The sequence below is a fragment of the Saccostrea cucullata genome, unplaced genomic scaffold, assembly GCF_032062105.1.
Source record: "Saccostrea cucullata isolate Sc308-1 unplaced genomic scaffold, CSIRO_AGI_Scuc_v1 ctg11521, whole genome shotgun sequence".
Taxonomy (NCBI): Eukaryota; Metazoa; Mollusca; class Bivalvia; order Ostreida; family Ostreidae; genus Saccostrea; species Saccostrea cuccullata.
Genome location: NW_026923778.1, coordinates 9,898 through 22,487, shown reverse-complemented (window position 1 = coordinate 22,487; position 12,590 = coordinate 9,898). Strand labels below are relative to the sequence as shown.

Sequence of the window (12,590 nt, the reverse complement as noted above, 5' to 3'; positions counted from 1 at the left end):
TTCATTGCAAAGGCATTATGCAAATTAAGCTAATACTCTTAATCAAAATAACTCTCTATAATAATAAATAGCTAAGGTGTATTCACTCAATGAATCAGTGTCAAAGATATTTTAAATAAATGCCAGATATCCTGCTGTAACAATTTAACCCAGTTTCATCTGCTAATTTTAAAGCCATCATACATGCCAACTTTTGAAAATTCCCATGGGGGATTTAGCGCGTGATGACAATTTTCAAAGCTTTAAATTCGCGACATTTTGTCGTGAAATTAAATGGTTATGAAATGATTTTTTTTTTATTTATAATATTGATATCACTTATCAATACAACTTTGAAGGATTAATTTAACACAAAAAATGTTTTTTCTTTCCAAAATTTAAATATTTTTGCTAAAATAGGTGCCTCTCTCACTAAAGAAGGGGTATTTTTTTAGTTACATATGTAAACAACATTTTTTTTTCTACCAGGACACATAATTTAGTAAAAAATTGAAAATTGTACAACTTTTAAATCATTGTTTTCAAAATTCTAATAAGATATTAAATTTGTAAACAGAAATTTATAACACCTATCCAAAAGAGAATAATTTTTGTTACGTTTTTTGTTGTTTGTCATGAAATTTGTCAGGCTTGATGGTGCCATGTGGGTATTTCCTTAAGTCATGCACATACCTAACATATTACTTTTGGGAGATGGAAGGGAAAAGAAATTCTAATTGACATACACTTGATTGTTTCATATTAATTTTTTTCAGAATATTTTAATTAATTGGCAAACTTTACAATATTTTTCATTATAGGTATAGATTAAATCAGCAGCAATGCTTTGTAGTTTTCTACTTTCGTTTTCAAAAACGATCTCTTTGGATTCCGATTTTATGGTTTGATTAGTATTTTATTGTCTTTAATTTATGTTTTTAATAAAATGACTGACTATTATCAGGTTAATCTATGCGTTTCATCTTGCATACCCCTTAAAACTGACAAGATAATCCCCTAATTGCCCCAAGCTATAAGCTACTTGTACCTGGACAACTGCACGTGCGTTCAAGCGTGAAGTGATTTCCTGTGGCTATAGGCCTAATTAACACCTGGTTAGATAAACATTGAGACTTATCTGCATTGAATAAACAAGTCTGACATTGTTATCCCGATTGTCAAAATTCAGCGGTAGGGAAACTTTTAAAATCGGGAATTTTGGTGATCTTTTTTTCAAATCGGGAAATAAGGCCAATTTTTCTTTCCCGATCGGGAAGGCGGGATGAAAGGGTAAAATCGGGAGGATCCCGCCTAAATCGGGAAAGTTGGCATGTATGAGCCATTAACATTAATAACTTAACAAGGTCAATCTGCCCATTTGGAGGTGATCCACATTATGTACAGACAAATTTTGATTAAAACAACCTTACAGCTCAAGAGAAAATCTTATAGTCTTAAACAAAGGCATCTTGATTTTGGTTGAAGCAGACATGGGTCCATCTCTACACACTGGCGATTCCCGGGTAGAAGTAGAGATGTGGCATGCGTAGAGTGCTCTTGTACTCGGACATCTGAGACATGGAGTCCATCTCTAGCTGGGGGCACCGGGACACTTTTCTAGAGACCAGCAGGTTCACCTACAAAGTCAGTACAGAAAGGTCAAACAAAATCTAGTCAGAGAGGGCAGAGCTACTCAAGCTCACTAACAATGGAGCTCTTTAATAATTTTTAATTATATTGCTTACAATACTGGAAATGAATTTTACATCTGGATACTAACCTACAGGTTTCTATTGTAATTCATATAGTCTTTTAAATACTGGTTTTCCTTTCACTTCTGATCCTATTACCCAGTACATTTTTTCATTTCTTTAAATGATCTTTTTCTCTGATTCTCATTGTGATGTTCTCCAGATAGACCTACCCTGTGAAGCATTGTACAGATGTCCTCACTCTTAGCGTACTTCATAAAGATCTGTACCAGGGCCTCGATGTACCAGCTCCCTCGCTCACGATTCCTCCAGGCATAGTAACCTAAACAAGCAAATACAGCAACGACAATAAATACTTAATGGTCTAATCCACAAACATTCTAATTTACAGTACACAAAAAACTAGAACTGTCCAGTAGGGACAAATACCCCCCGCTGGGTTTTTCAGAGAAGGTGCCAATTCAAAAATACTTTATGGATCTAGAGGTGTTCACAATTTACTTACAAAATTTGCAGTGAAATATAATTGCATGCTCATCATGTTTCTTAATGAATGAAACAAAGGTGCAACCAAATGAAACATCAATACTAATACATTGTAATTCCATTGTAACATTATTTTTTTATTTTATCTTTTTATTTCTGCATTAAAAAATATATTGCAATTATGTGTTATGTCACTCTGCAAACTGATTGTTGAAAAAAAATCATATTATACAAAATCAAATTAATCTTGATAACTTTATATCAAATTCATTTTGAAAATAAAGAGCTGGTCATCCAGTAATGAAGTGCTTTGACAGACAATAAATTACAATTAAGAGAATAAGAGAAGAGAGATCTTTAATTCTTGTGCCCGATTCCCAGGAGATAACATATGGTTCATAAAGAGATACCTTAATGTTCAACTTCCCACACCAAACTCATTCATTTATCTTTAACTGGATGCATGTCCAGTCATTATTCCCAAGAGACAAATGAAATTACATTATCTTCTGTGCAATGTAAAAACTGTTTTTAACACTTGATGATGTTTCTTTTTTTTCAGTTTTTATGAGTAGTTTTAAGCTGTAGTTAACGTTTTTGTACAGATATTCTAGATTCTATGTCTCAAACCTTATACATGAGCCCAAAATGAACAAGTCAATTAAAATAAAAAATAAAACCTGTAAAATGCATAAAAATGAACAAAAAGAGTTGAAAATTCCAGGTGCACACCTTCATATGGTGAATAATAAGTGTACAAATTTTCAGATTAATCCTTGCAATAGTTTCTGAGAAACGGTCCGGACAAAACCACAAAATAAAAATGAAAAAACACCTGTAAAATTTAAAATAATAATCGAATCAAGATGAAAATTTCAGGTGCACAACTTCATATGGTGAATAATATGTGTACAAATTTTCAGACAAATCCTTCCAATAGTTTCTGAGTAATGGTCCGGACAAAATCTTGTCTACAGACAGACGGACAGACAGACGGACATGGTGATTCCAATATACCCCCCCTAAACTTCGTTTGCGGGGGGTATAAATATAGAATCACTTTGTGACATTACAGTTTTCAATTTCAAATTTATTTTCCTATACACATATTGGACAACATTTTCCAGAAAAGCTAAAATTTCCCAATATTAGATGAATGTTAATTTTGTATACCATTTTCCCCCGGAAAATTATTTACCCAAAAGTATTTTACAAAATGATAGGCTTTGACCATGACCAGTGACCTAAAATTTTTGTTCTGCAAACATTTTTGAAAGGCCAATTAGAGTAAAATACAAGAGGCCCTGGGGCCACATCACTCACCTGAGAGTACATCGGCCTAACAAAAAGCACAAATCAGATCAGAATTGAAAAGTTTACCGAGGGGGGTGGGAGGGGCTTGAATCTTAATACAACTTGAGAATGCCTACATATCAATACAGCTTATAACTTTGCTATTCTTAAAAAATATGACTAAACATAACTTTTCTGTTCTTGGGATTTCTCCCTCTATTTTCCTATTGTAAAACATTAATCCACCATTGAGACCCCACCCTACCCTTGGGGGTTAGGATTTGAACAAATTAAAAAAAATTAACTCTACACTACCTGAGGATGCTTCTATATAAATATCACTAATCATGGCTTTGCTATTCTTGAGAAGAACATTTTGTTTAATATATTTTAATGTAAAACTTGGATCCCACATTGTGGCCCCACCCTACCCTTGGAAGTTATGATTTGCACAAACTAAAATCTACACTACCTGAGGATGCTTCCATATAAATATCACTAATCATGGCTTTGCAGTACTTGAGAAGAAGATTTTAAAAGATTTCCCTACACATTCCTATGTAAACCTTTGATTGGCCATTGTGGCTCCACCCTACCCCAGGGGTCATGATTTGAACAAATTGAATTCTGCAGTACTTGAGGATGATTTCACATAAGTTTCACCTTTCCTGTCTCAATGGTTCTTGAGAAGAAGATTTTTAAAGATTTTTCCTAAATATTTCTATGTAAAACTTTGATCGGCCATTGTGGTCCCACCCTACTACCGGGGGTCATTCAAATTTACACTACCAGAGGATGATTCCACATGAGTTTCATCTTACCTGTCTCAATGGTTCTTGAGAAGAAGATTTTTAAAGATTTTTTCTATATATTCCTATGTAAAACTTTGATCGGCCATTGTGGCCCCACCCTATCTCTGGGGGTCGTGATCTGAACAAATTCAAATCTACACTACCAGAGGATGATTCCACATGAGTTTCACAGGGCTTTCAAAAAGATTAGAACCAGGTGGTACTTTATAAAAAATAGGAGGTACCACTTGGCGAACGCCAAAGGCGTGAGCCTGCTAGGGGGGTCTGGGGGCATGCCCCCCCGGAATTTAGAAATTTTTAAATTTAGAAGCCACCAGACAGCATTTCCTGGTTTCTAGACACATAGAAGTATGCTGCTATCAGTGTTATTTTTATGCCATGTTTGAAAGTTTATTTTTGGTCAATGCTCATTACATGTGAAGTTTAGCACTGGATGGGTGGAATTACATAGAAAAATTAGTTATTTGATCAGAGTAACAATAAGATTTAGGTAAAACTTCTAAGTTCTATGTTATATTTGTTTATATAAATTTGTTCAAAAATTTTTGCAAGGTTTGAGTTGTAAGTGTTATGTTTTAAATATAAAAAAAATCATTGAGTCACATAAGGAAATGGAAATTCAAAATTTAAATTTAATAAAAGAGAAATGAAATTGTCTTTGCATTAAAGAAAATTCATTTCTGTTCTACAGTAAATTGCAGATTTAAACAAAAAATTAGAAGAAGCACTACATGATGCATAGCATGTACCAATAAATTCAGCATATTTTTCATGCACTGGTACATGTACATATAAAATAATATACATGTGTAAATTAGACAAAAATGACATCAAGAATGGAGACAAAAAAAATTTAGATATGACTACCTCACTTTACTGGATATGGTTACAATACTGGGATTGATTGATTGATTTTATATTGTTTAACGCCGAGTCGGCAATTTTTCAGCCATATTTCGGCGGGACAATACTGGGAAGAAAGTAAAGAAAGTAAACGTCCGCAAGGTCATTCTCTTGACCATTAGAAAACTGCTGAATCAAAGAATTAAATGTATGGCAAAAGAAATAGTTTCTGTTTTATGTCCTTTTGTTTCATAGGAAAGTTGCAGATATTTAAGACTGTAAGTAATTTATATCGTCAGCTGTGGATGTTGACACTTAAATTTGAAGAGTTGAGGCTATTAAAATGTACAGAGGTGGTCAAAGAACTACCTATTGTTCATGTCGGTCTCTCTATCGGTCAATTATATTGAAGACTTTCTGCGGTCTAGTTCCTTGTATCTTAAAATCTTTTGTGAAACTCAATACCATGGCTTTAAATTGACACTTTCATTTCTGACACCTGGATTCCTATTTTTTATTTTTTTTTGGCCGTATTTGTTTAAAATATATAATCATTAGCTTTTGTCAAAATCAATGACGGAGGAATTTGATATCGAAATCTACTTTCGTTTTCGACAAGATCTATAAGACGCGTTACGCAATCTCTTTTGTTTCATTTTTTCAAACGCTTTAATGATCTTCTTGACTAACCAATCAAAAACGTAATTACATACCATTACGGACTAAGAATAATACAAAGCTACGTAACTTGTGTAAAACATGGTAGGCCTGTCGTATTTTTACGCGATTTTTTTTTCTCCACTGAATATTTTGGCCGGTACCATGAACGAATCCAACCGGGTAAAAGTACCGGGTACCGGCAGATTTTGAAAGGCCTGGTTTCATCTTTCCTGTCTCAATGGTTCTTGAGAAGAAGATTTTTAAAGACTTTTTCCTATATATTCCTATGTAAAACTTTGATCGGCCATTGTGGCCCCACCCTACTACCGGGGGTCATGATTTGAACAAACATGAATCTACACTACCTGAGGATAATTTCACATAAGTTTCATCTTTCCTGTCTCAATGGTTCTTGAGAAGAAGATTTTTAAAGATTTTTCCTATATATTCCTATGTAAAACTTTGGTCGGCCATTGTGGCCCCACCCTACCACCTGGGGTCATGATTTGAACAAACATGAATCTGCTCTACCTGAGGATGATTCCATATGAGTTTCATCTTTCCTGGCCCAGTGGTTCTTGAGAAGAAGATTTTTTAAAAATGCCATTTATTTTTCACAAATTCATAATTATCTCCCCTTGGAAGAGGGCGTGGCCCTTCATTTGAACAAACTTGAATCCCCTTCACCTAAGGATATTTTGTGGCAAGTTTGGTTGAAATTGGCCCTGTGGTTCTTGAGAAGAAGATGAAAATGTGAAAAGTTTACAACGACGGCAGACAATGGACAAATTTTGATCAGAAAAGCTCACTTGAGCCTTCGACTCAGGTGAGCTAATAAGTACAACTGAACAAAAGGAATAGAAAATATGTCATCTCCAGACAAAGATTTTATAAAGAGACCTATTTTTTTGCTTTTAACTAGGACATTAAATTAGGGTCACGGCACATTCTTTAGCCAATTGCACTTTGTGGTATAAAGCATGAGTCAGATTTGGGCAAAGAAAAAGAAAATATGCTCCAAATAAGTAATAATGGACAGATCAGTATAGAATGGGGTATTACAGAGAGGGGCCTTATGATCAAAGATGAATCTACAAAGTACCATGACTGTATTGTTGTCCACATTAAAATTAATTAAGCCCCTGTAATAAATGCCTTTATATCTCACCTGTCTGAGTAGGGAAACAAATAATCATGTCAGACTGGGTGGGTAGCTGTTTTTTAAATCCGGGGGTCGATCCATCGTGTTCATCATTAAATGGAACACCACTGTCTAAAGCCCCTAAGAAAAAAGCTTTATAGATTTATTTACTTGTTATTTTCTTTGAAATCAAAATTATTTATGTTTCCCTTTTTAAGTATTGGCATGTATATATTGCAAAACATTTAATTTCTACTTTCTAAGCATTGCATCATATATACAATCAACATTCCTTTTTTTCATTCTTTGTGCCTTTATCACTATGTATAATATTACATTTTTAGTTTCATTTGTCAATAAATCTAATCACAAGAACAAGCCCAAACACACACATATATTTTTCCTTGAAATAAAAAAGTCACAAGCATTCATTATTGCAAATGAACTGATCATAACCTATCTGAAGTCCAAATTTCTGGGTTGATTTATCTTGAGAAAATTTTTTTCTTACAGTGAAGTAAGAAGAACAAATTTATCTAAAATGTAAAACAAAAATGCAAGGCTAACCTCCTCTGCAAGCCTGAATGACAAAGATCTTTGGTTTGCCCAATAAACTTGGACAGTTGCTATTGTCAAACAGCTTAAACACACTGTCTAACTGAAGTTTACGACCATCAGTCCCAAAAATATAGCCTTCTTCTCCGTGACTCAGCAGACAAACAAAGGCGGCATCAGCCATGTAATGGGCGGCATCAGCAGCAAAATCCTCCAGCTTCTGGGCCATCTCCTATTAATAAACAAATACAAACAGCCAATCAAAAGGGGATTTTTAAGATCATATAAATGATTTATTCAATCCCTTCTTCAAACAATAAGGGAAGATATCACATCAATTTGTCAAGCACAACATTTTGGTATCAGCAGGTGTCCTTCTGTTCTGATTTTCTTTACTTATGATTTGATCTGTATACCTTAGCTGCGAGTCCATCACAGTCGTTATAGACCTTGACATCAAAGTGGAGTTGGTTGAGCAGATTGTGTAGATTATCCCTGTCTATATCTGTCCCTCTCCGCGGCGGTTTTCCCTCTACTTCGTTTACGTTAATTATCAGAGCTTTACCTCGGGGCAGCCTCCTCATTGCATAAGACTACAGAAAACAGTGTATTGTTTAAATAACAGGAGGAAATGTTTTCAATACCAAAAAACATTTCTTAGGAGTTGAGAACTTGACATATTCTCTGAGAATACTAAAATCATATACAGGTTTTTCTCTCATTTTCCAGAAAAATTGGAGCAAAGAAAAAGTAGCATACGTATAGTTCAGTAAAATACTGATACACTGTAATTCAGGTATCTTACATTTTGGCAGTTACTAAGGTAGAACTGTCGAGTGGCCTGATCTACCCTCACAGTGACGGGTCCATCGGTGAGGTCAATCTCTGGGTCGTCTAACTCGCCTTGCAGTCGGACGGGCTGAGGGACAGCTCGGTTCACCGTCATTTCATTACGACTTTGAGAATCCGATTCAAAATAGGGAATTACAATTTTGTCTTCTTTACGTTGTCTTTTGGCTGAAATTTATAGCATACTTTATAAACTGTGTATTTTTCTCTATCAGTTACTATGATTTCAATCAAATAAGTATAACTAATATGTAATACGTTACCAGGAGATTCACAGTTTCCTTCATGGTTTTCCGAAGGCTTTGTCATTGCATCTAAAAAAAAAAAAAAAAAAGACATATTTTTTTCTGACCTACAAGCTTATTGAAATAACATCAGGGTTTTTTTTAAAACATATTACTGTTGAATAAAGATAGAACATAAAAATTTTCAGACAAAAAGTACAATGTATCTATATTTTATGTTTTGATTGTTTACCAAGAGTATCTTCCCTTTGCAGACATGGCGGTTTTTGACTGGGAACATAGATAATTTCTTTGTGTGTTGGGTGAAGGTTATTGTTGAGAGGTATGCGTGTTTTAACCGTCCTTGGACAGCCAGGCAGTGGTTCGTAATTCGGATCATTGATGTAGTGGTGCGGTTGAAATCTTTCTTCATTTTCTTTGAATATATTTTTGTTTTGACTTCTCCTATCTAAGAATTCCGCATTGGAGAAATCAAAAGGCTGCGTGGGATTTCCTATTACATAATTGATGGGCCATGTATTGTGTGATAATGATGGTAGGATGGGTTGAACACTTGGGTTGTCAATTGGATGGAAGACACGATCTGATGGTATACTTTGGATGCCCTCTGAGCATTGGACACCTTGAGAATTTTCTGAACTACATAAAGCAATGTTTCTGGAAGGGTTTAATGGTACGAGTCGCACTTCCTTTGTAGGTGGGTGAGACGGCAGTGACCCTGGGGCTGAGATCCTGGGTGGGGAGGAATGAGGACGGGACGATTCCTGAACTGCCTCAGATTTTTCCGTTTCTTCTGGTTTAGCTTCACTTTTTGATGGTCCAGCATCTTTTTCTGGTGGTTTTAAATACAAATCCACAATGTCTTCTTGGCCATTTGCTATCAAACCTTCACTAAGTACTTCAAATCCATTCTTTTTTACAGAAATTTTATCTAAGAGTTCCTCTGTCTGTGCAAAGGTTGTTGATTTAGACTGAAAAAAATTAAATTTCTTTGTTAAACAGTGTACTTTAGAATGGTCCTCTATGTTCAGACCAGTGACTGACATCCATATTTAGACAGGCCCTCTGTGTTAACACCAGTGAATGTCATTCATACTTAGGTTGCCCTCTACGTTCTTTGTAATGCAGAGTTCTTGAAATCTTTTTCTCCACTGTCAGTCATTTGGACTGACTGCCATGTGAAGTTTGTCAGTCCAGACAGATTCAGTCCAAAAAAAAATCAATAAAAATATGAAAACTGTATACATGCAAATTTATTTTCAATAATTTTGCATCCTGCAACGATGCACACTTCATGCCGATTTGATTGTTGTATAACAATTTTTGCTGAATTCTCATTGGGGTGGAATTTCTCTATAAGTTTTTAATCTAGTTAGGTTTTCCCACCTAGCTTACCCTTAGTACCTTCAACAAACTTGTTTCAACAGTTTATCATAATTTGGCACTTGCGTTCATTGAAGAAGCCATACAGATTGAGAAAAGCATTTAACAGATTATGATCGGTTGGTTATGGGTAATTTGTATGTAGTCAGATTTTTGCAAGTTGCTCTGTCAACATCTACCGGTCATTTGGACTGACACAGAACCTAAAGTAATCGGTCCTGAGTTGTTTTTATCGGTCATGCCGACAGGACCGAAAGATTTCAAGAACTCTGTAATGACTTTCTAGGTCTTACCAAATGACATAAATAAGGAGGCATCTAGCCAATATCTCTCCCTTTTTTCTTAGTTGAAAAGTCTAATTATTTATTTTCAATACTACTGAATTGATGCTCTGAAGAATTATGTAAGACATTACATGTAATTTTTCTTTGGTCAAATATCCAGGGTATGTTTCACAAACTGTGCAAGGTCCTTCTAGGACTCGTGTGAATTCTTATCTCTTTGTCAGGACCTGCCTACGACAACAATCTCTTGTGTATACAGTAAAACATATATTTATACAACACAATTATAATGAACTGACATTTACAGCAAAGTGGCTTTCATTTCCACTGGCTTTGAAATATATTGTAAACTGAACAATATAATAAATAACACCAATTATGACAAAGAAAAATTATAATTCCTGGTACTTTGTTATACAGAAGATTTACTGTACAAGCTTCCAGGATTACCCTATACACTTTTGACCTGCAATCTGATTAAAATCAGATCCTTTGATACGCTCACATAGATCGCTACTCAAGGATCTGAAGAAACCCCATTCAGGGTCATCTCCTGGTGACCTTTGAATTATCCAATCAAATGTTCACTTTGGAGAATAGGGAAGTATCTCAGAATTCAGTTACAGAGGGGAAAGGCCCGATGATACACGAATGGAAAAATCGTGACCTAGTTTCTGTAGCCTGTCAAGAGAAGGACCACAGTCTTTTCTGTACAGTAATATAATAAGTACTTGCTTTTGTCTTGTTTTTTAGCTCTTTGTTTTGTACGAAATGATAAGATCTTCTCCGCAGCTTCTTTCACTTCTATATTCGTTTTCCCGAATGTCGCTTAAGTACGATCTCTCTGATTGGTCAAAATTTTCATGAATATTTTTATGAGAAAGGTCACCAGGAGATGACCCTGAATGGGGTTTCTAAGATCCTTGTGTAGCGATCCATGTGAGCGGATCAAAGGATCTGATTTTAATCAGATTGTTTTGACCTGTCTATGATGTCAGGAACCCCTAGTCTTTAGGAGCCTCAGAAATAATCTAAATAGTTTTGACATTTCTCTATGTCAGGGTCTGTTTATGATGTCATAGCCCTTTTAAGATTTACCTAAATAGTTTTGATTTCCCTGATGTCAAAACCTACCCATGATGTCATAGCCCTACTAGGATTTACCTGTAAAGTTTTGACATTTCTCTATGTCAAGGTCTGTTTATGATGTCATAGCCCTTCTAGGATTTACCTTTATAGTTTTGACATTCCTTGGTGTCAGGACCTGATTATGATGTCATAGCCCTTCTAGGATTTACCTTTATAGTTTTGACATTTCTCTATGTCAAGGTCTGTTTATGATGTCATAGCCCTTCTAGGATTTACCTTTATAGTTTTGACATTCCTTGGTGTCAGGACCTGTTTATGATGTCATAGCCCTTCTAGGATTTACCTGTATAGTTTTGACATTTCTGGGTGTCAGAACCTTCCTAGACAACAGTTCTGTCAGGAGCCCATCTTCGATGTTGATATTCTCCACCAGCTCTACTCGATTCTTTAGGAGAATCTCCTTCTTGGCCTTGTCCATCACTTAAATCCACAACAGGAGCTGTCTCATCACTGGAAAATATCACTAAAATAGCTCAATTTTCAAATTTTTTGTATTTAAAAAATTATTTTTCATATACATGTATTTGAAATCAAAATCAGAATTAAGCTTTAAATTCTCTTTGGAATGTAACTGAAAGTAGAGCAGTCTAGCAAAATTCTAAATCATTTGGAGGTGCAAAAACATCTATTTCTCTAAGTAAAATGCACTGAACATGCCCTGGAACTGACAGGTGAGAGGCCTGCCAGGGATGAGCCTGGGTTGAGGTCTTTGGGGGGTCAAAGACCTTTAAGGAGGGAGGAATGTGGCAGTCAGCCAGGTTCGATGGCCGGTGGCCAGATACCTCAGTTGATAGAGCACCTGACTGGAGTTTCAGGTGGCCCGGGTTCGAATCCCGGTCTTGTCCGCTGCATTTTCTCTCTTTTTTTTTTTTTTTTACACATTTTTTATTTTTATTTTTTTTTTTAACATCCATAATACCCCAAACCCTAATTTGTCTCAAAGAGTGTCCTACCCTTCCTTTTATATACAGTCATTTTACCAGTAACGAATATTTGCCAGTATCGAATATTTTTTTTATTTAAATATTCTAGAAAAACATAGTGAAGGGTTTTTAAAATTTAAAATTTAAAATTAATACAATAAAAGGATGAATATTCTACCACTGTGTTGTATTTTTGTAATATCTGCATGATTATTTCCCATAATATTTACAATTTGAACCGATGACCTAGATTTTAACACACGCAAGTGCAACTCT

The 12,590-nt window shown here is 35.2% G+C and overlaps 1 protein-coding gene across 1 annotated transcript; it reads right to left on the bottom strand.

Moving 5' to 3' along the window:
- Positions 1–1,322: 1,322 nt before the first annotated feature.
- On the bottom strand, positions 1,323–11,836 carry LOC134264904 (caspase-2-like). The gene is made up of 9 exons (XM_062747157.1): positions 11,675–11,836; positions 8,808–9,546; positions 8,594–8,644; positions 8,287–8,498; positions 7,898–8,074; positions 7,494–7,713; positions 6,954–7,067; positions 1,904–2,013; positions 1,323–1,616 (listed from the first exon to the last, which is right to left on the bottom strand). The coding sequence occupies exons 1-9, from the start codon at positions 11,807–11,809 to the stop codon at positions 1,482–1,484; spliced, it is 1,893 nt and encodes a 630-aa protein (XP_062603141.1). The 5' UTR covers positions 11,810–11,836; the 3' UTR covers positions 1,323–1,481.
- Positions 11,837–12,590: the final 754 nt, after the last annotated feature.

Coding starts and splice junctions, on each gene's coding strand:
- LOC134264904 (XM_062747157.1), bottom strand. CDS start 11,809: ATGGACAAGGCCAAGAAGGAGATTCTCCTAAAGAATCGAGTAGAGCTG. Junction 8,645..8,807: donor GCAAAGGGAAGATACTCTTG/GTAAACAATCAA, acceptor TTTTTTTTTTAG/ATGCAATGACAAAGCCTTCG. Junction 7,714..7,897: donor GTGATGGACTCGCAGCTAAG/GTATACAGATCA, acceptor GTTTATTAATAG/GAGATGGCCCAGAAGCTGGA.